At 41.3% G+C, this 27,918-nt stretch overlaps 1 protein-coding gene across 5 annotated transcripts; it reads right to left on the reverse strand.

The window, feature by feature from the left end:
• Nucleotides 1-519: 519 nt before the first annotated feature.
• EEF2K (eukaryotic elongation factor 2 kinase) lies at nucleotides 520-27,811 on the reverse strand. 5 transcript variants are annotated; one of them, XM_068146794.1, is made up of 21 exons: nucleotides 27,760-27,774; nucleotides 27,316-27,491; nucleotides 26,755-26,857; nucleotides 23,588-23,897; nucleotides 21,837-21,887; nucleotides 20,146-20,246; nucleotides 18,580-18,640; nucleotides 17,737-17,774; nucleotides 14,911-15,082; nucleotides 13,257-13,406; nucleotides 11,682-11,814; nucleotides 10,512-10,639; nucleotides 9,750-9,951; nucleotides 9,403-9,470; nucleotides 8,609-8,686; nucleotides 7,759-7,821; nucleotides 6,822-6,956; nucleotides 5,485-5,673; nucleotides 4,966-5,090; nucleotides 4,132-4,310; nucleotides 520-3,497 (listed from the first exon to the last, which is right to left on the reverse strand). In XM_068146794.1, exons 4-21 carry the CDS (start codon nucleotides 23,831-23,833, stop codon nucleotides 3,388-3,390), a joined length of 2,229 nt encoding a protein of 742 aa, XP_068002895.1. In that variant the 5' UTR covers nucleotides 23,834-23,897; nucleotides 26,755-26,857; nucleotides 27,316-27,491; nucleotides 27,760-27,774; the 3' UTR covers nucleotides 520-3,387. The 5 variants fall into 5 exon arrangements, with proteins under 5 accessions (XP_068002895.1, XP_068002893.1, XP_068002894.1 ...); XM_068146792.1 differs by lacking the exon at nucleotides 27,316-27,491 and having other exon boundaries at nucleotides 27,760-27,811; XM_068146793.1 differs by having other exon boundaries at nucleotides 26,755-27,491.
• Nucleotides 27,812-27,918: the final 107 nt, after the last annotated feature.

Here is a 27,918-nt window from a genome sequence, read left to right on the forward strand (position 1 = left end):
GCAATAAACATGCAAAGGTAAGAGCTCAATTTTTAAAGGGCTAGCATCAATTTATTCTTTAATAGAAAGGGGAATATATCATCCTGATGACAGCCACTACAAAAAACTCTCACTCCTCAAATCACAGAGGCCAAGTATTTCCCTTCATTTCTCAGAACTAAGCAAAGACTGAAGGCATGAAGATGCCTCTTTGGCAGTCCTGCAAATGAGCACTTCAGTCCTTACATGTTCTCCCCTGTTAGTTACAAATGCCACATATGTAACTGAATGCAAATAAAACAGCACATCAACCATTTAGTTTTCTGGAGAACAGGTTTTGTTGGTACAAATCCACTTACTCCCTTCTGGTCACTTCTGACTGTTGAATGTGAATGAAATTAGGTACAGAATAATGAAGTCATCACAGGGGATTTCTGTAACCCTGCAATAACAGGATTGAACTTTGGGAAATTAATAAAACAACAAACCAACCAACCACAAACAAACCAACCCCCCACATGCAATGACTATTGAGAAAAGTGACATGAAGAACAACTTTATTGACAGCCAGAATGAAACCAAAGTGAATGAAAGGACCAAGTGATGGAGTATTGCCACTGACATCCGGAAACACCAAACCCAGGTTAAGTTCTGGCAGGTTGAGCCTCAGATTTATTTGCACATTTTTTAAAAATAGATTTTTATTTATTCATTGTGAATAGATTAAAAAAAAATATATACAGCATGTAGCAGTATCATTCAAAAAGTCTTGACAAAAAGCCTCCTCAAAAGAATGTGCATGTTTCTGTAAACCATTTCCGTTCTGAGATTATTGACAGTTCTAGTTATTGTAGAGCTGAGTAACAGGGTATCACCTTAGGACAGAAAGTAGTCTCTACCACTAAAAAAACTAAAAAAATCAGTATTTGCAGACAAAGAATTAATCAGAATTGTCCCCACTAGGCTGCATGCACACTTGCATACCACATCTGCAGAGAACTGGCAGCAACTTTAGCAACTACTGAATTCAGCAGATAAAATATACCAATGTCAATACATCCCTTACATACACATTTTGGATGGGCACACCCCATCTCCTCACCTCCCTGAATGGCTGGTGGTGGTGTTACACATGCTTCCTTCAAGGAAAATCTCAAAGACTTGGCATCAACACCTTATGAGGAAACCAAATCCTTTTGACTGAGTTTGTTATAGTGCCTACACTGCACAAAACGCTCTTCAGCTGTCCTCAGTGGTGAATGCCATATTCACCTTCCATTGAGATATTTTAATGCTATGAACTGAAAAAAGCCAGAAGGCCATATCCAGAAGAGGCTTTAGGCACCTAAAGCAGAAGTTTGGATAGGCACTTAAAACATCCATCTGACTTGCAATCCTACATACAGATTCTGTCTCAGCATACTAGGTCCAAAACCTTGGTTATTTTAGTACTTAGCTTAACATCTACCTAAACCAACACAGATCTAGAAATCAGACATTCCTTCATTAATAGGAGAGGAGCTTCACCTTCACTCTCAAAACAAAAAACAAAGCAAAGAGGCTATGGGCACTAATTTCCCACTGCATTTTACAGCATGAAGATGCAGCCATGTGTTTCAAGGCCACAACTGCCTGGTGGTTATAGCAACCACCCATAAGTAGGACATCCAAAGATAGCTTTTCCTTCTCTTTTAGGAGGGACTCAAATCTTCCATCTGACTTCCTTAATCACCAGGAAATCGCTTCTTTCAGACAGTGGCAGTTGTTACTGACATCATGCTAGGATATTGTTTAAACAACAATTCAAGATGCACTTGCCAGAATGAGCAAGTGGAGAGCACAACTTTCGAGCCCAGTGACAGGCACTTGCACCGAGAAAACAGAACTGATTGTTGTTTCTCAAACAACATTTTACAGACATTAATATACTTGGCTGCACATGCAAGAAGTCTCAATGAAATCAACAGCATCATCTAACAGCCTGATTAGTTTTAAGCATGCTTTTAAAAGCTTAGCTGAAGTGAGGCTGGTGAGTACTATAGATCATTCAGCACTTCACAGGGGCTGCTCGTTGTTCATATTGATTTACATCCTCAGCAGACTGCAAAGCCAAGAAGGCAAAAACCTTCTACCTTCACCTCCTGCAAAATGACCATTAACCACAACCACAGTACAGCTTCTGTACTATCCAAATAGTTGGCACTGCAGCTTTGGAATAACTACTGGCTTTAGAAGAAACTTATGTCCATGCAATGATAATTCAACCACCACCATGGTATTTGTCCTCCCATTACTGGTTAGGACTATGCAAACAGGACACAGAAATTCAAGTGTTTGGGGAACAACACCCTGTTTTCTCTTTTTAACCATCAATTTTCTCTAACTGGTGTTTGAAACCACTTGCAGATAAAACACTATTTTAAAAGCTATTTAAACTAGATCACTTATTTGCTATAACAGAAATAGGTGAAGCAGCACCCTCTAACCTTTTCAAACATCCCTCTGGAAATGGTGGAAAGTATATTCTCATTTGTAAGTGAGATGAACTAGTTTCACTGAGAATTGAGATGTCCTGTAAAATATAAATTCAAATTACCCATATATCACAGGTCTTGCTACTGCACATTATCACACAAATATCAGGCAAGATCAGTAGAATTTCATATAATAAAGTTCTTATATGGTGCAAACCGTGAAAATGAGAGAGGTAGCTGGATGCCTCAACTCATCAGATGCATCAGTGAGTTTCTGATGGTAAATTATGCCATGCTGGTAATGAATGAAACATATTCCACCCTGAATATCCTCACTGCCAATCTGAAGATCTTCCCTGATCTTCCTCAGATAATAAGGATTCTATCTTATTATCTGGAATCTGTTTTGAGAAGAGTAAGAGAAGGCCCCAACAGCACCACCAGAACACAATGGGATTACTTCACAAGTAAATGCGTGCTTAAACTGAAAGTGTACATTCACATGCAAATTTGGTGAGATACACCAAAAACGATGAAGAAATGCTGAGAACTTGCAAAAATATTTTTCTGTATGTGGGGAGAAGAGAATTGTAAACACAGATCATTTGCTGCATAAAAAAAACCCAGAACATGTGAAACCTAAACAAACCTCAGCTTCTCTTTTCATCAAAAAGCTATGCCCCTCAGTTCTAACAGTTAAAAAAGAAACCCACAAAAGGTCAAGTGTGTCTGTATTACAGCTTTAAAACACCAGAAGTACGATGTGGTACCCTGCACAGGGTAGATGCGATTTGGAATTCTCCCCTCAAAACATATTAGAAAATAGAAATACAAAAAGACCTTGATAACACCACATAAAAATATAACTTTTTAGCTGCAAATGCAGCAAGTCTATAAAAAAAATATATATATACAAGAACTGCTTATTGCAGTGTCATTCTTCCATCATTGCCCAAGCCTCTTCTGCTTTTTGGTAGTACTGATTTGCCAGTCTGCCTTTCATGGCTTCCATTGCTGCTTCTGCTGCTTCTGTGTAGAGCTCACCTAGAGAAGGAAATACCGTCAGTTATGGTGACAGGCTAAAGAAAACCACATCTCTGTATCCTGAAGCAATTAAAGTACGAAAAAGAGAAACTGAGGTCAAAGTACAGGGTATATTTAGAATAGAATTCTAATCGTGTCAGAGTTGCATCGGATAGGGATTTGGCTCTTCCTCTTTGAGTTGGAAGTCACAAAACTGGCTGCTAATAGCTCTTCAGTTTATTTGGGAGGACTGGAGACATGCCCAGCCAGTAGGATCCTCCAAGAGGACTCTAAGATGCCTGACATCTGGGCCCTATGCAACACTGTCTTAGTTATGTAATCTAGGAGTCATGAGTGTAACTCAAAAAGCCAGCAGAGACCTGCATTTCAGTGGCCCCACAGGGAGTGAAGGTTGCTAGTGACTCGGTGTGACACAGGATTGGATCTGCTAGCACTGACTACGCCTGTCATTAGCAAGATCTCATTCGGCTGTTTACAGCCTTCTTTCACCCTGCATCATTACAGCTTCAACCACAAATCTGAAGGTGCTAACCCTCTGTATGTTTTGTAACAGCTGAAGCACAGAATGTATTTTGGGGTACATGGGGGAAGGAAAAGCAAGATTACTGATTAGAGAAACAAAATGAGGCCTCACCTGATCTCTGTGGATCCTTGTTCAGCTGGAACCCTCCTGTCATTAACATCTCTGCTTCCCTGGCCAGGAGCAGATACCGGGGCTCATCCTGAGTGCCATCATATTCACCTCCCTCATCACAGTCAGTCATGTTCAGTGCAGCATTGTACCAGTGCAGCGCCTCCTTCCAGTCCTGTACTCTGAAGCCAAAAGCCAATTTTGAGAATGGTTACCTTAGGAAACAAGTGTACTTAGCATTGGAAAGTCAGAATTCAACTTTGCACTAGCTTCTCAGAGCCTTGATGCTCTCCAAGAAAGCAAATGTTCCCATGGAGGCTCACTGTACACAGAAGCATCAGGTCACTGTATAAAATGAGGTGGGGCTCACTTTATGCAGTAATTACAGAGGAGAAAGCATCAGACTGAAGTGTCTTCAACTCCAGAGCCTGAGCTTCCTTACTAGTTGTGTGGTTTCAGTCTGGCATTTATCTATTTGTGAAGATAACAGATTTAGAAGTAATCTGAGTCTTGTTTCATGACTCACTTTAAAATGAACACATTGAGCATGTTCAGTCCATTTCAACAAGAAGTTTAACATTATTTTCAATTTCACCACTGCTCAAAGTTTCACTGTTGTGCAAACCAGAAAACTCATTCCCGTAACAATTACATGCTACAACACAAAAGCAGAAAAAATATCAATACCATCACCCATTATATTTGGTACTTAAGGGAAAGACTATTTGTCCACTCATCCATACTGGCAAACCACAACTTAGTTTCAGTCACAGTACTGCTCCTATCCCTCCCTGTCCCTCCCACTGAAATACCAAGTTACTCAGTCACACACAGTACCTGTCTGAACCAAGATTTACACCTGTATCATATGCTCTTGCTACCAGAATCATGGAAGATCGGTCTCCAGCTTCTGCTGCTCTCAGTAAGTAGTCAAATCCTTTGTTTCTGTTCTCCTTTGTGTCCTAGTAAAACAAACAAAACCTTACAATGTATTTTTTTCTAATTAAAAACATCCCTTACTCTAAACCAAAATGCAGTTTCTTCAAGTCAATAATGGTTCCAAGTATTTAGTAGTCTGTGGAGCAGGCCCAGTCACGATAAATTAAGAAGCTGAAAGTAAAGATCACTTAAAAAGCTTCGCAAAGGTATGCAACAATTTGCTGGTAAACCAGAAATCAGCAGCAATTTTTTGCTGCTTTGTCTAAGTTCCTAAGTATGAAGTTCTGTGTTTTCTCTGAAGACAGAGGAACAGAACACCTCACTATGGTTATTGTTTTGTCTCCATTTCCTGCTCTTATGTTATTTTTCAATGGATCACAATGACACATTTTGACACTTTCTTTGAGCTTTGTTTACCTCCAGAGTGACCTCAGAAAGAATGTGATGTGGCAGCTGAGAGTACATGAGTCCTAACCCAACAATGGCTTCCAGCTCCCCACAGTCTGCAGCATGCTCCAGGTGAAACAGGGCTGACTGCTGATCCCATTCCTTGTCTTTCTCACAGAAACGCCCAGCTTCATGATAGCGAACCAAGGCCAAATGAACCTAGAACAGAATTGTACAGGAAAGAGACAAGTGCTAAATATAGATCTGCTTCTTCAAAAGCCCTGTGCCCATACTTAGGCACAAAAATACCTCTCTGAGGTGAGTACTTAAAAAGTTAATTGTGTACCTCTGACTGAGCAAAAGACTAGCTTGATAACTCACAGACTTGGAGCTTGATTTGTGCCTGACCATATTAAACAGGCAAAAATTGATAGCTACACACAACGAGGATGCCTTTGTAAAGTTGACTACTAGAGATGATAGACCTAATTCAGCCAGACAGTAGCTGCCACAAAGACTTCCCGCATCAGTGTGCCCTAAGCAGTATCCCCCATCAACCTGCCACATCAGAGACCAAGTCTTAGGGACATGTCCTGGCATATCTGGAGCCTTGCAGACCTTTAGGCCAGAAAATCAAAGACACCCAGCCTGCAGCTACCTAACACTCCAGCCAGCAGGGCAAAAGACAGTAACCACGGGGCACAGACTTCAACATACAGCAAGAACCCTCACAGGAAAGGAGCTAAGGAGCTAACCTGAAGCACAGTAAATAAAAAAAGTTATCCAGGGCAAAATCCTCATACCACTGAAGTCTTTTTTCCACACACATAATGGGATTATTTTTCTTCTCCTCTCCCCAAGGAAAAGGCAAGTTTCTTCTCCAAGTGAAAGGTGTGAGAACATCTGAGGCTCTCAGGATATTCAGGAAGATCTATACTGTATGTTTTGAATGCAGACTTAAGGCCATACCAAAAGCCCAAATTTAACCCATAACTGCATTATCTGGGATAGTCTGGATTAAAAGGAGTTGGTCCATGATACCATTTTTCAGAAGTCCAACCTTTTCTATTTGCAAGGTATGTGGGTCAAGCATACCATATCTACCCCACTTCTCTGTGTGATCCCTCTGGAAAGGCAGATAAGCCAAGAGCAAAGTCCTTCCTTAAAGAGGCCAGATGTCCAAAAGCATGGAAGTCGTAAATTCCTGAGCTTAGAAGTCCCTTGCAAATTACAGTTATGCAACAGAAAGCTATAAACATGTTATTTATTTTCACCTCCACAAATAACTCATGCAGGGCAATACCTCTAGGTAAATGTAAGATGTTTCTTTCTTGTTGGAAAGCATAGGATTATTAGAACCATCCTACCTTCCCAAGGACTGACTTTCCAATTTTCTTTTCAAGCTCAAGAGCATTGAGCCTCTGAATTTCTTGGGCAACACAGGATGGCCTGTGGATGTGGACTCTGGACGAGTTGTAGAGATTCCATTTCTCCACACTGATCTGAAATAGAGAATATACTATGATTTGTATCCAAAATTAGAATTTCCCTACTATTCATATGGATTGCCATCCAGAAATCAAAGCTTCTATTATTACTTATTAGTAAATACTGCAACTTAAGACACAGATTTCAGAAGTCATGTTAGCAGCTAAAAAAATAGCTGTTATTCTTCATTCAAGAAACAGATAATTTCTAGTCTCAACAGAAAATGTCTTCCATAAATGACAGCAGCAAAGCAAAGCATTAAGTTCTGAATCAGAAAAAAAGGTCCCTGAAGTCACACTGCAAGCACTGACATTATCCATGCACATAGGAAAAATTAAAATCCTATTTTTATAGTCAGAATTTTAAGTTCAAAACATTTTAAATGCTGCTTGCATTCCACAGCTCCAGAAAAATGAAGAGTACCAATGCAGATGATAGGCAGATACATCATTGGTACTTAGTATCATAGTATCTGTCAGGGTTGGAAGGGATCACAAGGATCATCTAGTTCCAACCCCCCTGCCACGGGCAGGGACACCTCACACTAGATCAGGCTGGCCAGAGCCTCATCCAGCCTGGTCTTAAACATCTCCAGGGAGGGGGCTTCAGAGGGGACAATTTGTCACTACTTCCTTAACTGGAAAATAAAGACAAAACAAAAAAGGCAACAGCATGGAAAGGTAAGTTGGTATTAATAAATATACTCTGTAGCGAAAAGGATGCAAAAGTGATTCAGTGGTGTGAAGTTAGATGAGTGGAAAAATGGACAAGCTGAGTTGCAAACTTATTGTCTATGAACATTTCTGCTTTATTTACCCTTGCAGAGCTTCCCAAACTGTCCTCATCAGATTCATGTCTTCGGTTGTTGTTTGAGTGGTCCTGCATTAGCGTAAAGATTTGCATCATTTAATTTGCAATAACTGATTTGTGCCAGTTATCCCTCTGGACTATTTCTATCCATCAAAATTAACAGTGACAATGACCAAATAAGCTTCCACTGGATCCTTTTCTCTCAGTGATATTGCCAATACCAAAACCAAACATACTGAAATGGTAAAGAATATGGCACCTCCAGGCTTTAATCCTGTAAACTGGATGTCCCATGGCAAATACTTTGCCACTTCAAAGGTGATAAAAGTAACGGTATCTTTTGAAGTAGCATTCTCCTTCCTTTCTTCTCATTAGGTATCTAAGATTGTCAGGTCAAAAAGCATTTACTTTAAAGTTTGTATTTTAATCAACTAACCCAAAGGAATTCTGAAGTTGCATACTATTAACAGTGAGCACACCAAGTTCTGTAATATCTCAAGCCATGTAAAGTCATAGAAAGTAGGGAAGGTAAGAGAAGTAGAGAAGGGAAGAGTCTTGAAGTAGATGGTACTTAGGGATTATGTACGACAAGAAACTGGCTCCATTTCTCAAATGCAGCACTTAAAAAGCAATCAAATGCAGTGTTTGAAAACAAGCTCTGCATCACAAAGTCTTTTCCCCATAACAGCATCATTAACATGCCCAAGGTGAAGAAGCAATTCTGCAACATGCAAGAATTTCCTTCCAACTGTTTCCTCTGTTTACAAAGCCTAGATTAAGGATGATAAAAAATTAAGACTATTCCATGGAAACAATTTGAGTATAAACTCTCTTCAACCCAGAGTGAGATTCTTACCTTCTCTCTATGACCCCCATCTTCTAGCTCACTTCTCTTTTCACTGGGATACCCACTGTCTCCACCATTTTCAAAATCCTGCAGAAGAAAACACAGCATTAGCACTACCCTCTGCAAGGATCTCAGCTTGACATTTCCCACAGAAAAAAATTTCTGCTGCATCCATGAGGTATGTTAGATAGATATACTGGATGGAAATGATTTTATGTTGTGCTGCCTCTGAGAGGCAGAACAGGACATAATGACCCAGAAGGTCCTGTCCATGTTTATGGTCTCTTAGATACATAAAAAAAGGCAAATATCAAGGACTCACACATGTTATCAAACCAGGAGTCTACTTAATACAGGTTTTAAGTCTTCAGTAGTAGATGGAAAATTCCCATTGCAAACCTATTGCAGACTCCCCAGGTAAGGTTGTCTAACATCTCACAGTACTGGTATTTGCAGGAACCTAATCAATAATGGTTCTGTTTAGCTTTCATACCACCACAGTTGGCATGAGAGCCAAAGACGCAAGCAGAGGAAAAGATCCAGACTTAGATTCATCTGCTAAAATACACCAGATGCAAATAAGTTTCTGGAGAACAAAAAAACCAAACCAAAAACTCCACTGTTTTAAAATAGGATATTTTTCCTTTATTAGAAACGGCAAATGCCTGCAGGTAACGTGACCTGCAACAATGAAAGAAGGCAGAGCACCTTTATGTGCTTTTGCTGAACAAAGCCTTCAGGCAGTCCTTTAAAGACATTCATTAAGGAATTACAATCTCATTTTCTGCTGGAAAGACACTTACCCTTTGGTTATCAAGCTGATCGTAGTCTTTGTGAACCAAATTATCTACTTCATTGAACACAGGCCAATCTAGGAAGAAAAAGATTTGCTTCTTATTGTAAGGATAACATGCTTCAGCAGAAAGCTCTAGATAGCATCACTTCACCTCCATTTCATCATAGAAGCATCTCTGCATTAATTATCTACATAAAAGTACTTTTAGTTTCATTTCTGCTCAAAGAGGAATGCTGGAGACCAGTATCCTGGACTAAATACAACATGCTGCTGTGTTTAAAACTAACAAAATAAAACAAGTCACTGTCAAATGTTCAGGAACCCCCAAGGAAGTTATGTATGAGGCTCACTCACTAAGCATGTCCATCTTCTGGCTGTGAGGGGTTGCTGAGGAAGGAGAGCAGGGTAAAGAGTCAAATGCTACATCACTCATGCTTTCATCTCCAGAGTTCTCAGACAAACGGAAGAGCAGAGGAGGTCGACTACCAGACACTGTTCTCACCCGGCTGCTGCCACATTTTTCCTCTGTGCCACGGAGAATTGTTTGAGCAGATTCCTTGACAAATTAACAAGAAAGTCTCATGAATAATGGTTCTCTCTATTCTAAGCATGATACATAAGCCAGCATGAATATTTACAGTCCTCTGCAACAGAAGTATAAATGTGCATGTATGAGTATTTACTGTGAACATTTTACACTCCAACAAACTATCAAGTCCTGCCATTGTTGTAGTCAGAGAGAGTTCTCTTTAGAACTGTATTTCATTCAAAACATTTCATCAAGTCACATTCCCACTAATATCAGTTGAAGACAAGCAGTTTTATTCTTCTCCCCAAATTAGGTTTGTGAGATATAAAACTTACTAATGATTTCAGCATTTAAAGCTATACCTGGTCCTAAATATATGTTACAAAGTTCCCTATTAATTACAGCTACAGCATTAATTCAAAGACAAGTATGGGTATGTCAGCTTTAAATTGCTGTATTTTAAACTGCAACATCAGTGATAAAGGTTTGACATAAAAATAGCATATTTCAGTTTTATTTACAGGGCTTTTAATGTTAGAACAAATCAGGTGTACCACTTAGTTAAACTTACTTAATCAAGCACTTACAAGCAATTTTTTATTATAATCCAAGGCTTCTCTCTCTTTGGATGAAAGATCAAATGGTGCAAGCCCCATGCTTTTGCAAATCTTGTTGCAGAAATGAGAATGAAAGAACAAGGCCATACCTCGAACACCTATGGCATTTAAAAAAAGAGTGAAGAAAGGGTTTAGTAGAAGTTTCTAATACAGTTTAGTTGTTGAAAGGGAGAAGTCCTGAAGCATTTTCTAAAAAGTCAGAAGAAAAAGGAGAAAGTGCTTTGTAGCACACATAGCTCAACTTCCTTCCACTTTATTTTAATACTTCTAAGTGCTTGTTACATATAGAATAGAATAAACCAGGTTGGAAGAGACCTTCAAGATCATTGTGTCCAACCTATCAACCAACTAAACCATGCAACCAAGCACCCTATCAAGTCTCCTCCTGAACACCTCCAGTGATGGTGACCCCACCACCTCCTCAGGCAGCCCATTCCAATGGGCAATCACTCTCTCTGTGTAAAACTTCCTCCTGACCTCCAACCTGAACCTCCCCTGGCACAGCCTGAGACTGTGTCCTCTTGTTCTGGTACTGGCTGCCTGGGAGAAGAGACCAACCTCTGCCTGTCTACAACTCCCTTTCAGGTAGTTATAGACAGCAATAAGGTCACCCCTGAGCCTCCTCTTCTCCAGGCTAAGCAACCCCAGCTCCCTCAGCCTCTACTCACAGGGCTTGTGTTCCAAGCCCCTCACCAACTTTGTTGCACATATAACAATAAATTACTCTGTGTTATTGAGAAACATACCTAAATTTGATCCTGCTCAAAAAACTTGCTGTGTCTTACAAAATTTCATGTAAGAATGCTTGGGGCTTAAGAAATATGCAAGGCTCATCTCCAACATTCAGCTGTATCCACTCCTGCAACGCAGCAAAGAAACTAATGGCCATGATTATTGCTACCACATTGTAGGAAGCTACCTAAGTTCATTACTTGTTCAGTTTAAGAGTAGGCCAGAAGATCAGCTCTCCTTTTAAATCTGCCCTTGGGTGACAGCTGTCCTGTTCAGCCCCTTCCCCAGCTGTCTGCACAGCCCTCAGAAACATGCCTGCTCATTCAGACCTCTAGTGGCAGCTACTCAGCAGGCAGCTGGAAAGAGAAAAGCATACATGACCACATGAAAGAGAACCACTGATTTTACCTAGGTTGCCATCTCCAAAATCTGTACCATTCTCCGTATGGATCTGAGGGTCTGTGTAGAGGTCTCCAACTCCTTGGATATCAACAATAATGAGCTGGTGTCCTGAGCGCTCAAAGGTAAAGTGACTAAAGGCCTGCAAAGAACCATAGAGAATGTCTGAGAAAACTCTCCCTTGATCTACTCAAACCAGCAACATAGTCACCTCTTGTAGAAATCTGATAAGCCTAGTGTCAAATATAACTGGTATAAACATCATGATGTAAGCTGTGAGAGACTAAAAGCATGTAGTAGATTGCTTCTCAAATCTGTCCCCATTCAGAGAAGAGCAAGGGTGAAAAGCAGCAGTGGGAACATGCAGGGGAGAGGAGATTGCTTTATTCTTCCTTCCTGTACCAGAGATTCTGATCTCCATCATAGTCTTCACCTTCAGAAGCGGGGAGCTGCTTGGCAAGCAACATAAATGGCAAGGGAACAAGGGGCTCTGACTCTAAGTGCAGAGTAACTCCTGGATAAACACCCTGGCTATGCCTGTGGATCTCCAAGCTCTGCAGCACCAGGACATTGCTTCCTTCTGCCAAGAGGCAAAATTCTGCCATACTTGAGAAAAATAAAAAAAGTTAAAAAGTGAGTAACCCCCAAAAATTCCCCTTCCCCTACTATGCCCCCTGGGAGGCCCCTCAAATGGCTGATCTGGCTCTACAGTCATTTATATGGTGACTAAATGCACACTTCTGTACTAAATGCAGCATTTAAAACCCCAAGTATAAACCCCATCTCTTTTTGGCATGAAGCTGAGACATACAAATCTTCTGGGAAGTCCTCCAAAAAGCACTGCCAGGCCTAAAGGAGGTGACTGGTGGTGATAGACAAACATTTTAACTCCAGCAAACCTCACAGAACATTTTGTTTCCAACATGTGAAAGCACAGTACAAAAGACAGCCCAGAATATAAACCCTCTGGTTACACTAAGCATCATGACAAATGCCATAAGAAAAGAGTTGGGGGGGAAGAAGTAACAATGAGGAGAACAAAACCCTCAAGCCCCAGTAAAACACTCCATTGCTATGCTGATCACTTGGCACTTTTCACCAGTAAAGTTCTTTTACCAGATCCAAGAATCACTTGAAACCTCTATTTGTCTTTCTATACACAACCGTCACTTACTCAGAGGTTGTAGCTGAAAAAAAATAATAGTTTTTTATATGCAAATAGACTATGTTTAATAATGAGTTGGGTACACTATTTAGTACATAGTAGGTGAGAGGTCTCCCTTCCTGCCTTAATTTAAAGCAAGTTTGAAATATGTTGTTGCCTGCAAGTACAATCAGAGTCAAAGAGCATTAACCATGCTCAACTCAACTAAAAGCAACAGACACTGAAATGCAATAAAGAAGCTCTCAGCACTTGAACAAGCAGGTTCAAAACAAGATGCAGACACACTACCAAAAGAGAAATTAATTTGGTATTATACTGGGAAGCCTGCAGTTTCCCTTCCTGGCAGCAATGCAAGACCTCTGGATAGAGCCAAGAAATTCCCTGCAGCTGACTATGGAAAGCATTAAATAAAAGCTCACTTGCGGAGTGAGACGAATGTTGTCGTCTCGCACAAATCCAGAATTGGAGTTGTATTTGATGTATTTGCCCTCAATGTAGTGTTCCAGATGGAAGAGAGGCTTTCCAGGTCTGTCCTTCATTTCAATAATACAGGTCTGTACTATATCCACCTGGGGAGGGAAAGAAAATAAACAATGACTAACAGAACATGGTCTTCAGATCAAAGTGTGTGAATCCTCCAGCTGTGAAAACTTGCCCAGTGAAAGAAGCTGAACAATTGCAGAGATCTCTCTGTTTAACAAGGGGGCGGGGAAGAGTCATGTGCTGCTTAGGTTACTGGAAGAACTCCATAAATTAAAAGCAGTCACTTCAAAACTGCTCCCTTCTGCAACAAATCCCTGCATTTAAAATTTCTAGGTCTCCAGATTCCTATCTGTGCACTACCTTGCTATTATGAGGCAGGTAGTTATTAACCAAGCCTCACAGGGGAGGCAAGGCACAGAGTCGACATATATAAAAGCTCATTCTGGTTATTAAATTGTTAAGGCCTCCACACTAAGTCATATTAACTCAAGCATTTTGTCACATCACACACAGTCTGTAGTACAGCCAAGAGCAGGAACTAAGATACCACAGATACCACAGTGCATGTACAGTATCCTTCCTACAAGCTGCCCCTTCTGCCCATTTCAAGTCATGTATGCATGATACATATCATAGACATAAAAAAGAAGAGCTACTGGCTGTGAGTGCCTAACAGTTGCAGTCTTTCATCCCTTCACTTTAGTTTCCTGTCTTTTAACAAGCTGATTGCTGCTGGAAGTGCTTTTGACCAGGACGTGATGGCCAATATTGGCCAGCAGCTATCCAACTTAACAGCATGGAAAAGCACAAAGCTATGTTGGCTGTACAGAATGTTTAGAATGACCCCAGACCCAGAAATACAACCAGCAAAGTAGGAGAACCACCTCTTCCTGAATCCAATGTGTTTATGTAGATCTCCAGTACAGATGATGGGAATGTCTTGGATACCTTGAGCCTAGTCTCATGTTCCCTCCACCAAGAAGTTTCACACACCTTAACACTCTGCACTTAATGCAATGTGCCAGTATTGCCACTGAGACACCCAAAGAAAACAAAGCCACAGTATCTTCATTTTTAAGAAAATTCTTGCCTGCTCCTCACAAGTCTGTATTTGAATAGCTTTGTAAAGTTGTTCAGTTATCTAGCTCTTAAAACCCAGTGCTAGTTAGGTGGTTAGATAGGTTTACAAGACCTAAGCATCTACCTTCCTGAAGCACTAAGCAGTTAAGTGCTTGCTGAGATGGCTGCTGGCAATAAATTCTGTGACATCTCTGATTATCTCAAAGGCAGCTGGGCAAATATCAAACAGAGCAATACAAACATCACTGTATTTTGGCTGCAGTGAACAGCTGAGAACAGTCAGACATTCACAAACACAGAGCACCTAATTTGGCAAAGAGAAAGTAATTTTGCATTTACTTAATTTAAAACCAGCTATAATTTAATGGAAAACACAGTAGGGCAGAAGAATCTATCCAAGCAATTAAATTTAACAGAATGTGAGCAAGTGATTGCCTCTAAATTAACTTGAAAAATAATCTAATAGAAGAATACAACTGCCTTTTTTCTTAGCAAGAACTCTGAATGTACCTGCTTGGGTGGCTTGTGCCGGTTGTACTCTTCTCCCCAGAGCTTTGCTTCCATCTGAAGTCGGACATCCTCAAAATAGACATCCCTGCTCACAGTCTCTATGTATTGCTTGGCAACATAGTTATAGGCACCCTTCCAGTTCTGTGTGTGCAAGAAGTTGGACAGCTTTTTCCTGAAAGACAAATCATTCATTGGTGGAATGAAAACCAGGAATTCGATTTAATCTTTCCCATTTCTTTACCTGCATGGACAGAGCCAGACCCTAAGCATTACCCTCAGTCATTTATGAGATACCCTGGCTGAAGAGTGAAGCATAGGCAGGTGGCAAGGGGAAAAGCAACATCCCTTATGAATGAATGGCTGGGACACACTAAGGTACCTGTTTGGTCTGACTGCAGCTACTTCTGCTCTGAACTTCCTCCTTTTCTCTTTTCCTTTCCCTCCTGCTCCCTTCATGCCCACAGTATGGTGCCACCTGAACACCCTGTTCTAATGTCAACAGTGGTTTTCTGCAGAAATTAACAGGGAGTGGCCTTTCAAACATGAACTGAGAGGACAAAACCCTCTCCTGTAAGAGCAGACTGCCGTCTTCTCAACACCCAGGAGTGAATACTCAATACCTGCTATGGTCCCAGAAGGAGAACTGCACCTGAGAGTTCAATTGTAGTTGATGTACAAATCTTTAATCCACAGATGCCTCAAGACGGAGGGGAGGAAGGACTCTGACAATAGAGTATCTGCTGGCTGGCAACAAAGGGATTAGGAAGGTGTGCAGTGGTTGCAAAGCATGCCACCATTCAAGTCAAATGGGAAAATCTCAGAGTTATCAAGAATTCCAAAGCAGACACAGGATCCTTTCCTAGAGCAGCCTCATGCACTTCCATGGAATATGGGTGAAAGTACTTATCCTTCCCCTTGAGAACTTCATTCAACTAAGTCAGTGAAAGGTGTAAGACCCCTCTGCTGTGGTAGCAGTAGACCCCAGAAATGCCAAGCCAGCCTGAAGAAATATGAAGAGGAGTATTCAGAGTAAGACAGGGTTGGCCACTGAGCAGTTCCCATACTCTGCTCAGTAACAAGCAATGGCTCTGAGCCTTTCTTGGTGCTGTGCCAAATTGAACATTTTGAGACGCTAGTAGCAGCACTCCAATTCTCAACCCTCCCCATCCTTCCTTTCCTTTCTCTTTCCTACAGCCTTGTTGCAGAGGTCTTGGTTCAGGGGATGCTCTAAAGGCAAAGCAACTTCATATTGTCTGCTGTCCTGCAGGGACGGGCAGACAGTCACTATAACAGAGGCCTTGGAAAGAAGGAACAAGCAAGTGGAGTAAGAATTTCTGCTAAGATTTGAAACTTTTCCAGTTCTCTGTAGAAATACATTTCTCTACATAACACAAGCCAGCTCATGTGCTCTTCTAAGGCAAATACTCTCTGAACTTCACTGAGTCAGCTCCAGCTAATATTGTCACTATCATGATTAAAGACTTTCAGAGTTGCAAAAATCTAGAAGAGAGTGATCCAGATGGGAAATATCAGAGCACCACTGAGAGTTATGGAAAATCCAGCATCAGGAAGCTGACATACAAGTTTTATTTTCTTAGCACAAGAGGTTAAGGCAAAGTTACAAAAGCAAATTTCTGTTTATGGCACATAAGATACTGTGTAAGGTACAAGATATTGTGTAAAGAGGAATGTGGTAAACAACAAGAGCTAAAAGCAATGTCAACAGGCTAAGATTTGTTGCTTGCTAGGCTACAATAATTGCTGTATCTGGCTTTGCAACAACAGATCCACCAGCTCAGACTGATACTGAAGAAGCGCCAGCTGGGAGGACTGAGGGATAACTCGTCCTCCCTTTTGCTGAAGTACAAAACACCATGTTTCTATCATTCACAACTTTCTTTCCAGAAATGAAACCAGACATGAAATCCAGTTTCTCTGGATTGTGCAGCTGGAAAGCTAGGGAAAACAACCTTAAAAACATACACATAGACGTTTTTCAGGAAACAGTAATTTCCAGAACCTGAAAAGGGTAGAGTACTTTTCTAGCATCAACTGATTCATAGCTAGATGCTGATTCCCACACCCATATTTACTAACAGTCTCCAAGGAGAGGAAAATTCCTCCTCCGTCTTCTCCCACACTTTACCCTTCTGGAAAGAGTAACTGCTATGAGCTCTGGCTTACTCAGAACAGGATTTCTCTGGTACAAGTGATCCAAAGTAACCTCTGGGATGATAACCTTCTTCACCAAGGGAGCTTTCTGGGTTGAGATAGCACCATCCATCTATTCTTCCCCCTTTTCTCTGCCTAACCACAGACCTCAAAGCTGGCCTCCAGGCTGCACACACCTACAGCTCCGTATCAAATTCAAACATATTTTAGCACAGTAGGAACACAGAAACAAAGTAGCTGCTTCTGTACATTTGTATTTTACCTCCTTGAGATGGTGGAAATAGCATAAATTTATGAATTGCTGATTGCAGGTTCCTAGAACTGGGCATGACTGGATGTTATGCATCACACTGCAGTTCCAGTACAGACAGTAGTTTGACTTTCCAAAGCAAGCTCACTAGATACCTGTGTAATGCTTGCTTGTGCTTTCCTTAAGAGAATGTCCTGCTTTCTGAATCCAGACCTGCGCTGCAGCTGAAGTGACACAAACAAGAACAAACTCCTCTGCTATGCCTTAGAAAAAGGCACGGCAGGGAGCTAATGGCGGGGGGGGAGCTTTACTTTATATGATTTCCATCACACTTAAGTGAAATTCCAGTCATCACAGAGGACATACTGCATGGAGGTCAACAAAGACAGATGGTGGATACTTACGTTCTGAAACACTCTCGCATTGCTCCACGGCCAAAAGGCTAGGGAGAAGAAAAAACACACAAATCAAAAGCCCAGCACTGCCATTTCCACAAATTTAATTTCTAACCAGTAAGAGACACAACCAAGTCTTCTCCTTTTACATCCTGCAGAAACAAACACATCCTCTACAGTATCTGTCTGCCTGTCACTCAAAGAAAGGTGAAAGCCCACTGGCAGTATGAAGTAGGAATGAAGAAAAGACATTGGCGAGTAAGTCCTCCCCTCAATATCCCATGGGGCAGACAGAATTTAAATAGCTTGTTTTAAAAGATCTCTCTCCAGTTCCAAGTCAGATCTGTTTGACTGCTTAGAGACCTCATAGCCTCTGTGTTTAGGCTTCCATTCACCATGTGCCAGAGCATCACTTCCCTTGACACCAGATACTACATCAGTAACAGAGCAATGAGAGTCCAACGCACTACCAAGCCCATGATTTAACTGGGAAGCAACAGTAGCTTCTACCCTCATACACTGAAAGATTCAGTCTGTTTTCATCCTAAGAGCAGAAATTATTTTGAAGCACAAAACACAGAAGGACTACTGCCAGCCAAGGAGATGCATGGGAACGGAACAAGTGTCTCATGTTGCTAATGGGAAAACACTGACTCCATATTCTACTCTACTCTGAGGAGAAAAAGCTGTAAGGACATCAGGCATAAAGGATGAACAGAGTCAAAAGAGAGACAGAAAATAATGACACTGAACTGTTAAAATTACATAAGTACAACATCTTGCTGCCACTATTCAGTAACAGGAAGTGATAAAATTGGCTGCTAATAAACATGATGGACAGCGTGATCTTACTTGTGATGCCATCTTGATGAGGACTTCATCTTCAACCCAGTCTCCAGTGACTGCATTGTACCTGCAAAATCAGATGTGCCTCTTAGAAAAATGCAGAGGGAATCCAATACGTCCCAACCCCAGTGCCTACCCTTATCTCCAGTGGACCGCTAAAAAGTGCTACCCCAGGCCAACACAGAAACTTCTTGTCTCCCCATCACACTCCACTCCTCTTTACCTCAAGTGTGAAAAAATACGCATAGCTCTCTGAAGACAATCATACTGAGAGTGAACAGATTCCACTAAAGAAGCTACACTTCTGCAGCACTATAAATTAGGCTTTGTTTGCTTTGATGTTTAATCTCCTCTGTGATGCCTAGACAGTAAGCAGGAAGAGCTTTACCAAGCCCTACACTCTAGACAGGTTCTCTCCCCCAAACCCGAGCTTGCATAAAACTGGTTCTGACTGGGGATCTGTCACAGAGCTGTGGAGGATGCAAGCGCAACACAGCACCAGCTGTGGCAGTGAAAAGCAATGAGGCCATGAACTGCCCAACACTGCACCAAGCCTCTGCACAACTCTACAATAAAAACAAAGAGTACAACTGTCATTTCTCCCCACCCCCTTAACTCCCAACACAGTAAAAGCCAAATTGAGAACCACAGTGGTTGAGTCACCAACACATGACTGTTTCCAGCCTGATTTTCCCAATCTGCACAGAGTAATTCATGCATGCATATGCCCCATATATCCCCTTATATATTCTTTATCACCCCAGTTTGCAGCAGACAAGAGATGGAAATGGGAATATCAGACACATTTCTTTTCAACAGGGTATTCTAGTAGCCATAAACCAGTTATCACCTATTCATATTTTTAAACATGCAAACTATTTCAGGACTGCAGGGCTGACCAGGGAACAAGAGCATTGCATGACAGCACAACACTGTTGGAAGGGAGGCCTCCCCAACCACTGATGTTACATGGCGATTAACTGGCCTCTTAAACTCCTACTCCTTCCACCCTGAAACCTGTGTCAGTAGGGTAAAGGTTTTGGCAAAGCCTGTTCTAAAGCACTGAGGATAGTTCAAGGGACAAACTCAGTTTCAGCATGTACACCATGCTGAGTTATTCTGGGCTTTATAAGGACCTAAATTCCAGCCACATGCAGCAATACTGCACAGACAGGCAACAGTGAAACTGCTATTTTGGGAAAGGCACAGTGTTACTTTTTTTCTAAACCATTTAAACTAAGTGTGCTGCCTCTTTATTTGGATTTGTTTCCTTATTAGATTAACTTTATGGCATTAATAAATCAACCAGAAAATACTTTTCAGCCACGCTTCCTGTCTACATGGTGAAACTCAGATCCTCTTAAGATGGGAGAAAGAATGTGACACTGGCTTGCAGAAATGTTTATTTTTTGATAATGTGCAGAATTTAGGTATTCCTGAGTTAAGACACATGCACTTTGGACATTACTGAAACTTCAGCTATGCAATTACGTATATTCTGCATGATAAAACATGGCCCTCACATAGACCAACACATTCTGTTTAACACTAGCATTAAAAGCAGAAACAGACCTGTAACGAGTGGCGTGTTCCATCTCAATGTCCTCAAGATGAAATTCTGCCCATGGATCAGGCATGTGCTTAGCTTTCTCAATTGCATGCTTCCAGGTTTCCTGAAGAAGTTACAAACTGGCAGGTTATTTACAATCAGTAGCAACTCCTAACAATGGCATTTTCTAGAGCACATCAGGATCCCTAGTCTACAAAGATGCGCAACTTGCAACCATCCCCAACAAAGCCGTATTAAGACCAGGGACCAAAGGCTGGAAAAGACCATTCTGGCATTTTATAGCTTGATGGGTAATGAAACACAGTTCAGAAATATAAAGTGTCAGGTTTCAGTTCAATGTGCACTACTATAAAGTTACTGAGAACGTAATCTGGTCTAGCATGTACCAAATATAAAACCTGTTGTAATTTGCAAATATCTTTAACGTACATTGCAAACAGTGGTAAGCCACACCTAAATTATATTAACTCATTTTTTTATTGGTTTGGTTTTCAACTTCACATACCTAACAGCATATGCTGGCAGATAAAGCATTAAGAAGTCCATTAGCAGGAGAGCAACTTGGAGGAAGAAAAAAGTTCTGTAAACCCCAGAGTTCCCAAACTGTGCTCAGCATAAGGAAGAAGAAATCAGCATGTTGCAAAAATTGATTATGATAGCGATTCCAGACAAGTAGCTATTTCAATCTCCACCAAGTCAAGAGTAAAAAAAACTACAGGAATTTTTCTGCAATGTAAACAGTCTTTCTATGCCAGCCAGTGTAGATGCTTTTCTCCTAACATTTCAATAACCCTTCTTTTCACATTGTCCTGTTTCAAGAAACTAATGATATGATCCTGTTATGTGCCAAAGGCCTTCTGTAAGAAGAGCAGGAAAAAAGGCCCCACTATCCCCCTGCCAGCAAAGAAACACTGAGCTCTGAGACTTTGGTACTGCTTCTCTTACTCAATTGCAAGTATGCATGAATCATAACTTTTAAAATACTGTTTTTTTCCTGTAGAATTTAAATATATCAAAACTTTAAAAAAAATACAGTGTAAGTTGGTGTCAGCAACAACATTAAGGAGATTTTTGAAGCAACTGAGCTTTTAAGTGGTTCCTGTTTATTTTTATTTCAGCTGTAAAGCTGCATACCTTGCATATAATTTTAATGCTTCCCTTTCTGACAGTAAAGCCACAAAAGAAACATAATACTACAATAAGTGAGTTTAAAAGACATGCTGAGAAAGATTTCCTACACCTTTCATAACAAGATGACATTGCCTCAGATCATACAAAATTTTTCATATTGAATATATATGAAATAGAAACAGAAAGGAGTAGAATTGCTCTGTCAATTATTATTAAACAGGTTCCTCTTCAACAAGTGATCTCTGTCCATGCTACGTAATGAATTAAGTAATTACTTCTGCTTGATCTTGTGAGGTGCTTTGTAAAAATCTGTGTTCTCTCTTCAAACAGAAGATGGACTTAATAGAGAACTAAAGATGGGTATAATTTCATTTAGCAGGTATCTTTCTTAGTTTTGACTTGATGGCGTCTATGGGCAGAGGCAACTGAAGCAGTTCTCCCAGACAACAATATAGGAATAAAAAAGGGCCATAAAAGGGGGAAAAAACCCACCACACAAATAAAACACCAAAATCTCAATGCATCTGTTCAATAGGGTGTTCACATTTTCTTTTTAACCTACCCGACTATGGTCAACCACAGAGCCATGCTTAGAACGATGCTGTGTGTCATTCTAAAGGATGCATGAGAAACAAAAGTAGGAAAATACAGGTGGTAAGACAAGTGATTGACAAAGTGTCTCTGTTCTCTTTGTTAATCAGAAAAAAAAAATCCAGTTAAGACACTCACATTCTTAGAATTAAGCTACTGATGTAAGTTGGCAACATTTTTATTGGAAAGGATTAGTTAAAAGGGTCTTGCCTATTAACTACGTAATTGAACACTGCTGAGTCCTGTTCGAAAGGGAAGGGACTTAATAGCTACTCTTCTGCCTCTGCATTTCATGATTGGCCATTAGCTTTGGGATCTGAGAAGTGGACTCTGATCAGACCAGGATATGGTGGTTTCAGACATTATTTGCCTTGGTTGTCTGCTTCAGTCTGTGCTGGATGTGGCTATTTCTGCAGCTGGAGCAGCAGACAGATTTACTTGCTCCACATCTCAACCCAATACATTTTGTTTGTGATAGGAGTTAAAATGCCAAACTAGACACTATAGAGCCCAAAGAATGGATATAAATACACACTGCAGAAGCAAGAGGATAGCTTAGGAAGGAGGAAATAATTGCAATTTCTTAAGACTTCATCAGTTTTATCTCAGGCCACCACACAGAACTCACACTGTAAACCCAGAGGCAAGTATTTGGCATGTGCTAACATGTCCATGCAAATGAAGACTAAGCTCCCTGTCAGCTCTTCCTTAGCATAGTATACACTGAAATCTGTCTCCTTGTCTGTACTAAGCTTTTACTCTTAACCTTCCTTAGCAATATGTACCCTTTTAATGTGGTAAAAATCTTACTGCAGACAAGACAGTTTCACTTTTAATGTGTTACTTGTCAGCTGACTGAAATATACCCTCTACTATGATTCCAGGAATAAAGCATGCATTAGGCATAACCAAGATTTTAGAAGATCTATTAAGTAATATGTTAATATTTATAACAGGAAATGTGTTACTGAAACACATTAAACCCTAGTCTAAACAAAATCTAAGAGACATGCCAGTTTACCACAAAGGGTGTTAATGTGGAGTATCTAGCCTACAGAGTGAATGCCACTTGCGTCCCTATGGCTCCACTGACTGTGGGTTCATCTCCCTGTGCAAAGGGAGCCAAGCGGTACAGGACACACTGCCAAGGAAGCACCAACTATGGCCCCTTCGACCTCTCTGCAATGCTGTGATTGGTGTTGAGTTTTCAAAGGTCAGATATTCCTTGAGGACACTGTCAGGAACTACTGCCAGTGTGACACTTCATGCCCAAACATAAGAATCAACAAGTTAAAAACTCCCTAGGAAGGAATTATAACCCCTGTCATTATAATTTTGTTTGTCCAAACAAAAATATTACAGATTGTTAACACCACTTGGCAAAATGCTTAATAAAATATTTTCTTCCAGGCCCCAGTTTAGCTTCCTTTTCCATCTCCCAATCAATGCATTGCATTTTTAATGGTTTGATCATAATGGCAGCAAATTGTTTGCCTGGAATCTGCCGCCTCAGTATATGAAGATCTCCCACTAAACTCAAAGGCACAGTAAGCAGTTCCATGGCAGTGTCAGACTATGGGTTTAATGGAATTAACTGCAGGTCTGGAAAAAAGAGATGCATTTTTTCATAGAAAAGCATTAGTACAGCAGAAGCAGTTAAAGAATTTCTCATGCCAACTATGCAAAGCCAAACCATTATTGAAGGCTGGAGCCAATACTTACCTTAAAGCTAAATGAGTTTCTAGGAGAAGAGCTTGAACTGTACTGATCAGTTTTTGCTAAGTTGCTGTAATAATTGTCAACTTTGATACTGGCAGACTTGTTGGAAACCAGATCATCAGTTATTGGACAGATAAAATAATTGTCTTCATCATCACTATCAGCATCAAGATAATCTGCAGCATTCACTGTAGTCGATCTAGCATTATCAATCCCTTCCATACGAAAAATAAGGTCCTCGTCTGCCATGTCTGTGGGCTGCTTTATCTCCTGCAATGATTCAGCCAGCTACTATTCCAATGGAGGGATGAAGCTAGGTGGGAGAAGAAACAAAACCAGGGTGTTATTAAAATAATAACTAATGGGGAAAAAATATTTGCCCATGTTAACAGTTCTTTGCCAAAGACAGCAGAAAGTTTGATTTTGTCACCGAGTATTTCGATTTGTTAGTAGTTTATTAGATCCTAGGAGAAAAGTGCATAGAGTTTGGATTTTCCTGGGTCCTACCTCCAAACTAAACTAAGGAAAGTAAGTAAATTGAAAGTAAAAACAGCATGAGGTAGACAGATTATGGGGTTTTATTAGAATCTGCTGAACTGCTTGAAAGCTCAGAAGGTGACATTCTAGGTAAATATTTCAGTGAGGCCTTCTGACAATGTCAGAGTAAACAATATGGGGATTTCCATGTAGGTATCAAAACTGCTGCTCCACCAAGTCTCCTGTTTTACCACAGCATTTCCAAATCAGTGATCCCAGTTGCAGGCAGAGCAGACACTGTACAGCTCAACTGCTGCAACAGACGTGTTACACACAAAAACATAGGTGAATTGGGGAATCATTCTTCCTGGTGCTCAAGTTCCACCCCCGGACATACTACAATGGGAACATGCCCAACAGCCTCCACCCAGAAAGAATCTGTCATGATTCAGCAGAACGCAAACAGAAATCACCTCCTAAAGGCCCAGGCTACAGAAAGTGAGTGTTGTGGCTTTCACACATTAGCAGCCACACAGATGCAAACAGTTCTGCTCTTCTGCATTTCACAGTCCAGAGTCACTGGCAGCAGGACAACCAGCACTGACTTTCACAGAGCTGAGTCTGCCAGCTGGCAGCTTTCACCGTCAACATTATGCTATTTGTTACTGCCTTTCTGACAGAGATAGCATTCCCACCACTTGAGCAGCCAGCAACACAGGTAACACCAGAACTCTACCTGCATCAGGCAGTATCAGCTACAGTAAATCACTGCTGAAGAAGGTCTGAGCCAACTCATCTGACTTTCCACTGAAGCAGCTTTGGAGCATTCACACAATCTGCTCTTCTAAGAAAAGGCCATGTGAAAGCTGTCACTTCTGGAAAGAGGCAGTAGCTCCTAACTGGAAGAGGAAGCTATCTTCAACTGCCACTACCATTTTCACTGCAACCATCTTACTGAAGTCTAACAAGTATTTCAGAACATTAACCTCTACTGCTTGCCAGCAGAAACAGCAGATGCAAAGTGATGCAGGACCAACTCCGACATAAACAGCAGTCACAGCTACTGCCCAGCACTCCTCTCTACTACTTCAGTCAGATACACATCAGCAGATCCATGAAGTCTGTGTTCACCCAAGAAATAGCAGCAACAGGAATGCAGGTTTATGGAGCAGTGACTGCAAGCTTTCGTGGTTTCTGTGACTTGCTGTGTAAATAGAACACTGTCACACAAATCAGTTTGTATTTAAAGCTAATGGTGTTTGTAAGACTCTCTCAGTTTTTGTTGGAACTGTTATTTCTTGTGAAAGACTTGTGGTGTTTCCCTGGGAAGTGTACTTACTAAAATTCACCCTAACATAACATGCTCTTTAAAACAGAATTCAATAACCAAACTTTAAACTACACAAACACTGCTCTAAACCTCATACTTTGACCAAAGGCCCTAGAAAAAAGCCTGAGCTTCATCCAAAGGCCTACATTTTGTACTTCTGCATCATGGCATAAACCAGTACTATCTAGAAATTCTGCTTCTACTGATGCTATGTTTTCACCATTTAGTCTTTAATACCCACTACAGAGGTTTTCCCCTAGGGCTAAGCAGCAAAGAGAACAAAATTGCACTGAACCTAGCCTGCAAGCCCACATTATCACCCACAACCTGTAATTTAAACTACCAAATACTATCTACTTTGAAAATGTATTCTTTTTTTTAATCAACCTGGTACTATATGATTCAGACTGAACCCAGGCAGCTATTAAATCTGCTCAAGTCTCTACTATTTTGGGGGCTTTTCCAATGCCTGAACTGTTTATCTTTCTCTTGCTTTCATATCCGAGAGTCACACCAGCAGGAGGAGCAGGTGAGTTGCAAGGCCAACCCACTATTTTTCCGAGCGAACAAGTAAACACACGTGAAAACGCACACCTCACAGTGCTGGTAAAACATGTTTCTTGTAGGCTGTCCGTTGCTACAAAACACTTCTGATTTGGCATGAACCTTGAGAGCATCTGCCTTCAGCACTGAAACCTGTCCTAATTCGTCCTGAATAATAATAGTATAGTAATGTTCTACTCTAGTCAGTAAAACAACAGACAACTCGAGCATCTGCAACTTCTTAGTGGCTGTTTCAGTTCAGAAATAACCCTCTGCACCACTTCATCAGAGATCAAGGAGAACAGGAACTGTCCCAGAACAGAGGAAGTCCCTCCATTAAACTAAGAATGATCCCACTCTTCCTGGTTCAATACTGAACTCCTTTTGGTTTAATACCACAGTGGCTAAAGCCATGTAGCAGGATACCTGAAACAGTAACAAGCAGTTTTCCATGAACCAAATTTTTCAGATTAACATTCCTTGGAAATAAAGATTCAAAATTTAACCTAAGCAACTATACAGACTGTGCCCCTTACAATATATTATCATCTTTGTGAACTACATGCACCAAGCTACGTAACGTGGTCCCAAACAACCCAGGTGCCACATTAATGTTCTGTAGCACATTACAGAACTGCTGAACTTTCCAAGCACACAACCAACCCTTGTGAAGCAAACATCTATTTCTCATCTGTACTATGTGCTGGCATGAAAACAGGCTTAGTAAGTCAAGGTAGTAGCTCTGGTAAAAACAAAACACACACAAAGCACACGAGAAATGCTTTATCACACTGGCTACCTTTGACAAACCTGGTCTTACCAAGTAGAGATCTCCTGAGAAGCCTTTACTTCAGGTCCCTTCCAGTGTGTCACTACTGCGAACACCGTGGCACAAACCAAATCCAGTTTGCCTGCAAGCACAGCTGGAATAATGCATTGCATTAGCCAGAGTGTTAGCATTGATGCAAATTCATGAAGTGACTGTGAGAGTTCTCTTGAGCCAGCAAAGAATTTTACAAAGCATCAGAGACTCAAAACCTGCTGCAAGGAAACATATTGCTGCTTCAAACACAGTAATGGCTTTTAGAGTCCAAGCAGTAAAGCACAGAAACCATTCTTCTGAGTCAAGTCTACGCTTATGCCAAATATGCAAACAAACATTATGTTAGCAGTATAAAAGTGTACAGCCAGGTTGTAAAAGGACAGAAAAGGAACTTCCGAGATAGTTTTACATGTCCTTGCACTGCCATTAACAGTTATTTCAGCTGGCTTTAAACACGCAACACTTAATTATCAGTGACTTTTTGTAAGCATTTGCTCGGTACTCCACGTTGTTAATCAACCTCATGCTTTCTGTACGCTGAGACATTTGAGAAATTACCCAAATACCAACAGTCCTAAAGACCACCGCAGGTCAGCCAGCCTTTCGCTGCCCGAGCGCCACGGGGGCTCGCGAGCCGCCGTCCCCTCCGCACACGCCAGCGCTTCTCCTCCGCGCTTGCACACAGGATTTCGGGGCTTTTAAACTGGGCGTGCCCTGCAATTAATTGCACCCTCCTGGAAACATACATATATGAAACTATTATCTCCAGGCGTAAGTGCAGGACTGTTGCCCAATATAAAAATATCAGGTTATTTTTAGGTCCCCACAGCAGCTCACGGCTTGGCCGAGGGCCTTTTGCAGGCTCTAAGCGCCGAAGCCGATCACCATTTTCTGTAACTAAAAGCGCCCATTCCGTCCTTCGCCCCGCGAGCAGCCTGGCGACAGCTTTCACGAGCCCATCCCCCCACCGGTGTCGGGCCCCAGCACCGCGAAGCCACCTACCGGGGTAGCGCAGCCAGCCCCGCCGCCCCGACCGAGCAGAGCGATATCGCTGCCACGGCGCAGCCGCCCTGCCGGGGGTAGGCGGGCAGCGGGGCCGCCCCTCACCGCCCGCGCTGTGCCGGGCGCCGCCTTCCCGCCCACCTCTCGCCTCAGCGGCAG

Source organism: Melanerpes formicivorus, unplaced genomic scaffold (genome assembly GCF_026170545.1).
Source record: "Melanerpes formicivorus ecotype bairdi unplaced genomic scaffold, bMelFor1.0.p_v2 SCAF_14, whole genome shotgun sequence".
Lineage (NCBI taxonomy): Eukaryota > Metazoa > Chordata > Aves > Piciformes > Picidae > Melanerpes > Melanerpes formicivorus.

Coding starts and splice junctions, on each gene's coding strand:
- EEF2K (XM_068146792.1), bottom strand. CDS start 23,833: ATGGCAGACGAGGACCTTATTTTTCGTATGGAAGGGATTGATAATGCT. Junction 21,888..23,587: donor GAAACTCATTTAGCTTTAAG/GTAAGTATTGGC, acceptor TGCATCCTTTAG/AATGACACACAGCATCGTTC. Junction 13,407..14,910: donor GGCACAAGCCACCCAAGCAG/GTACATTCAGAG, acceptor TTCCCTCCCCAG/GTGGATATAGTACAGACCTG.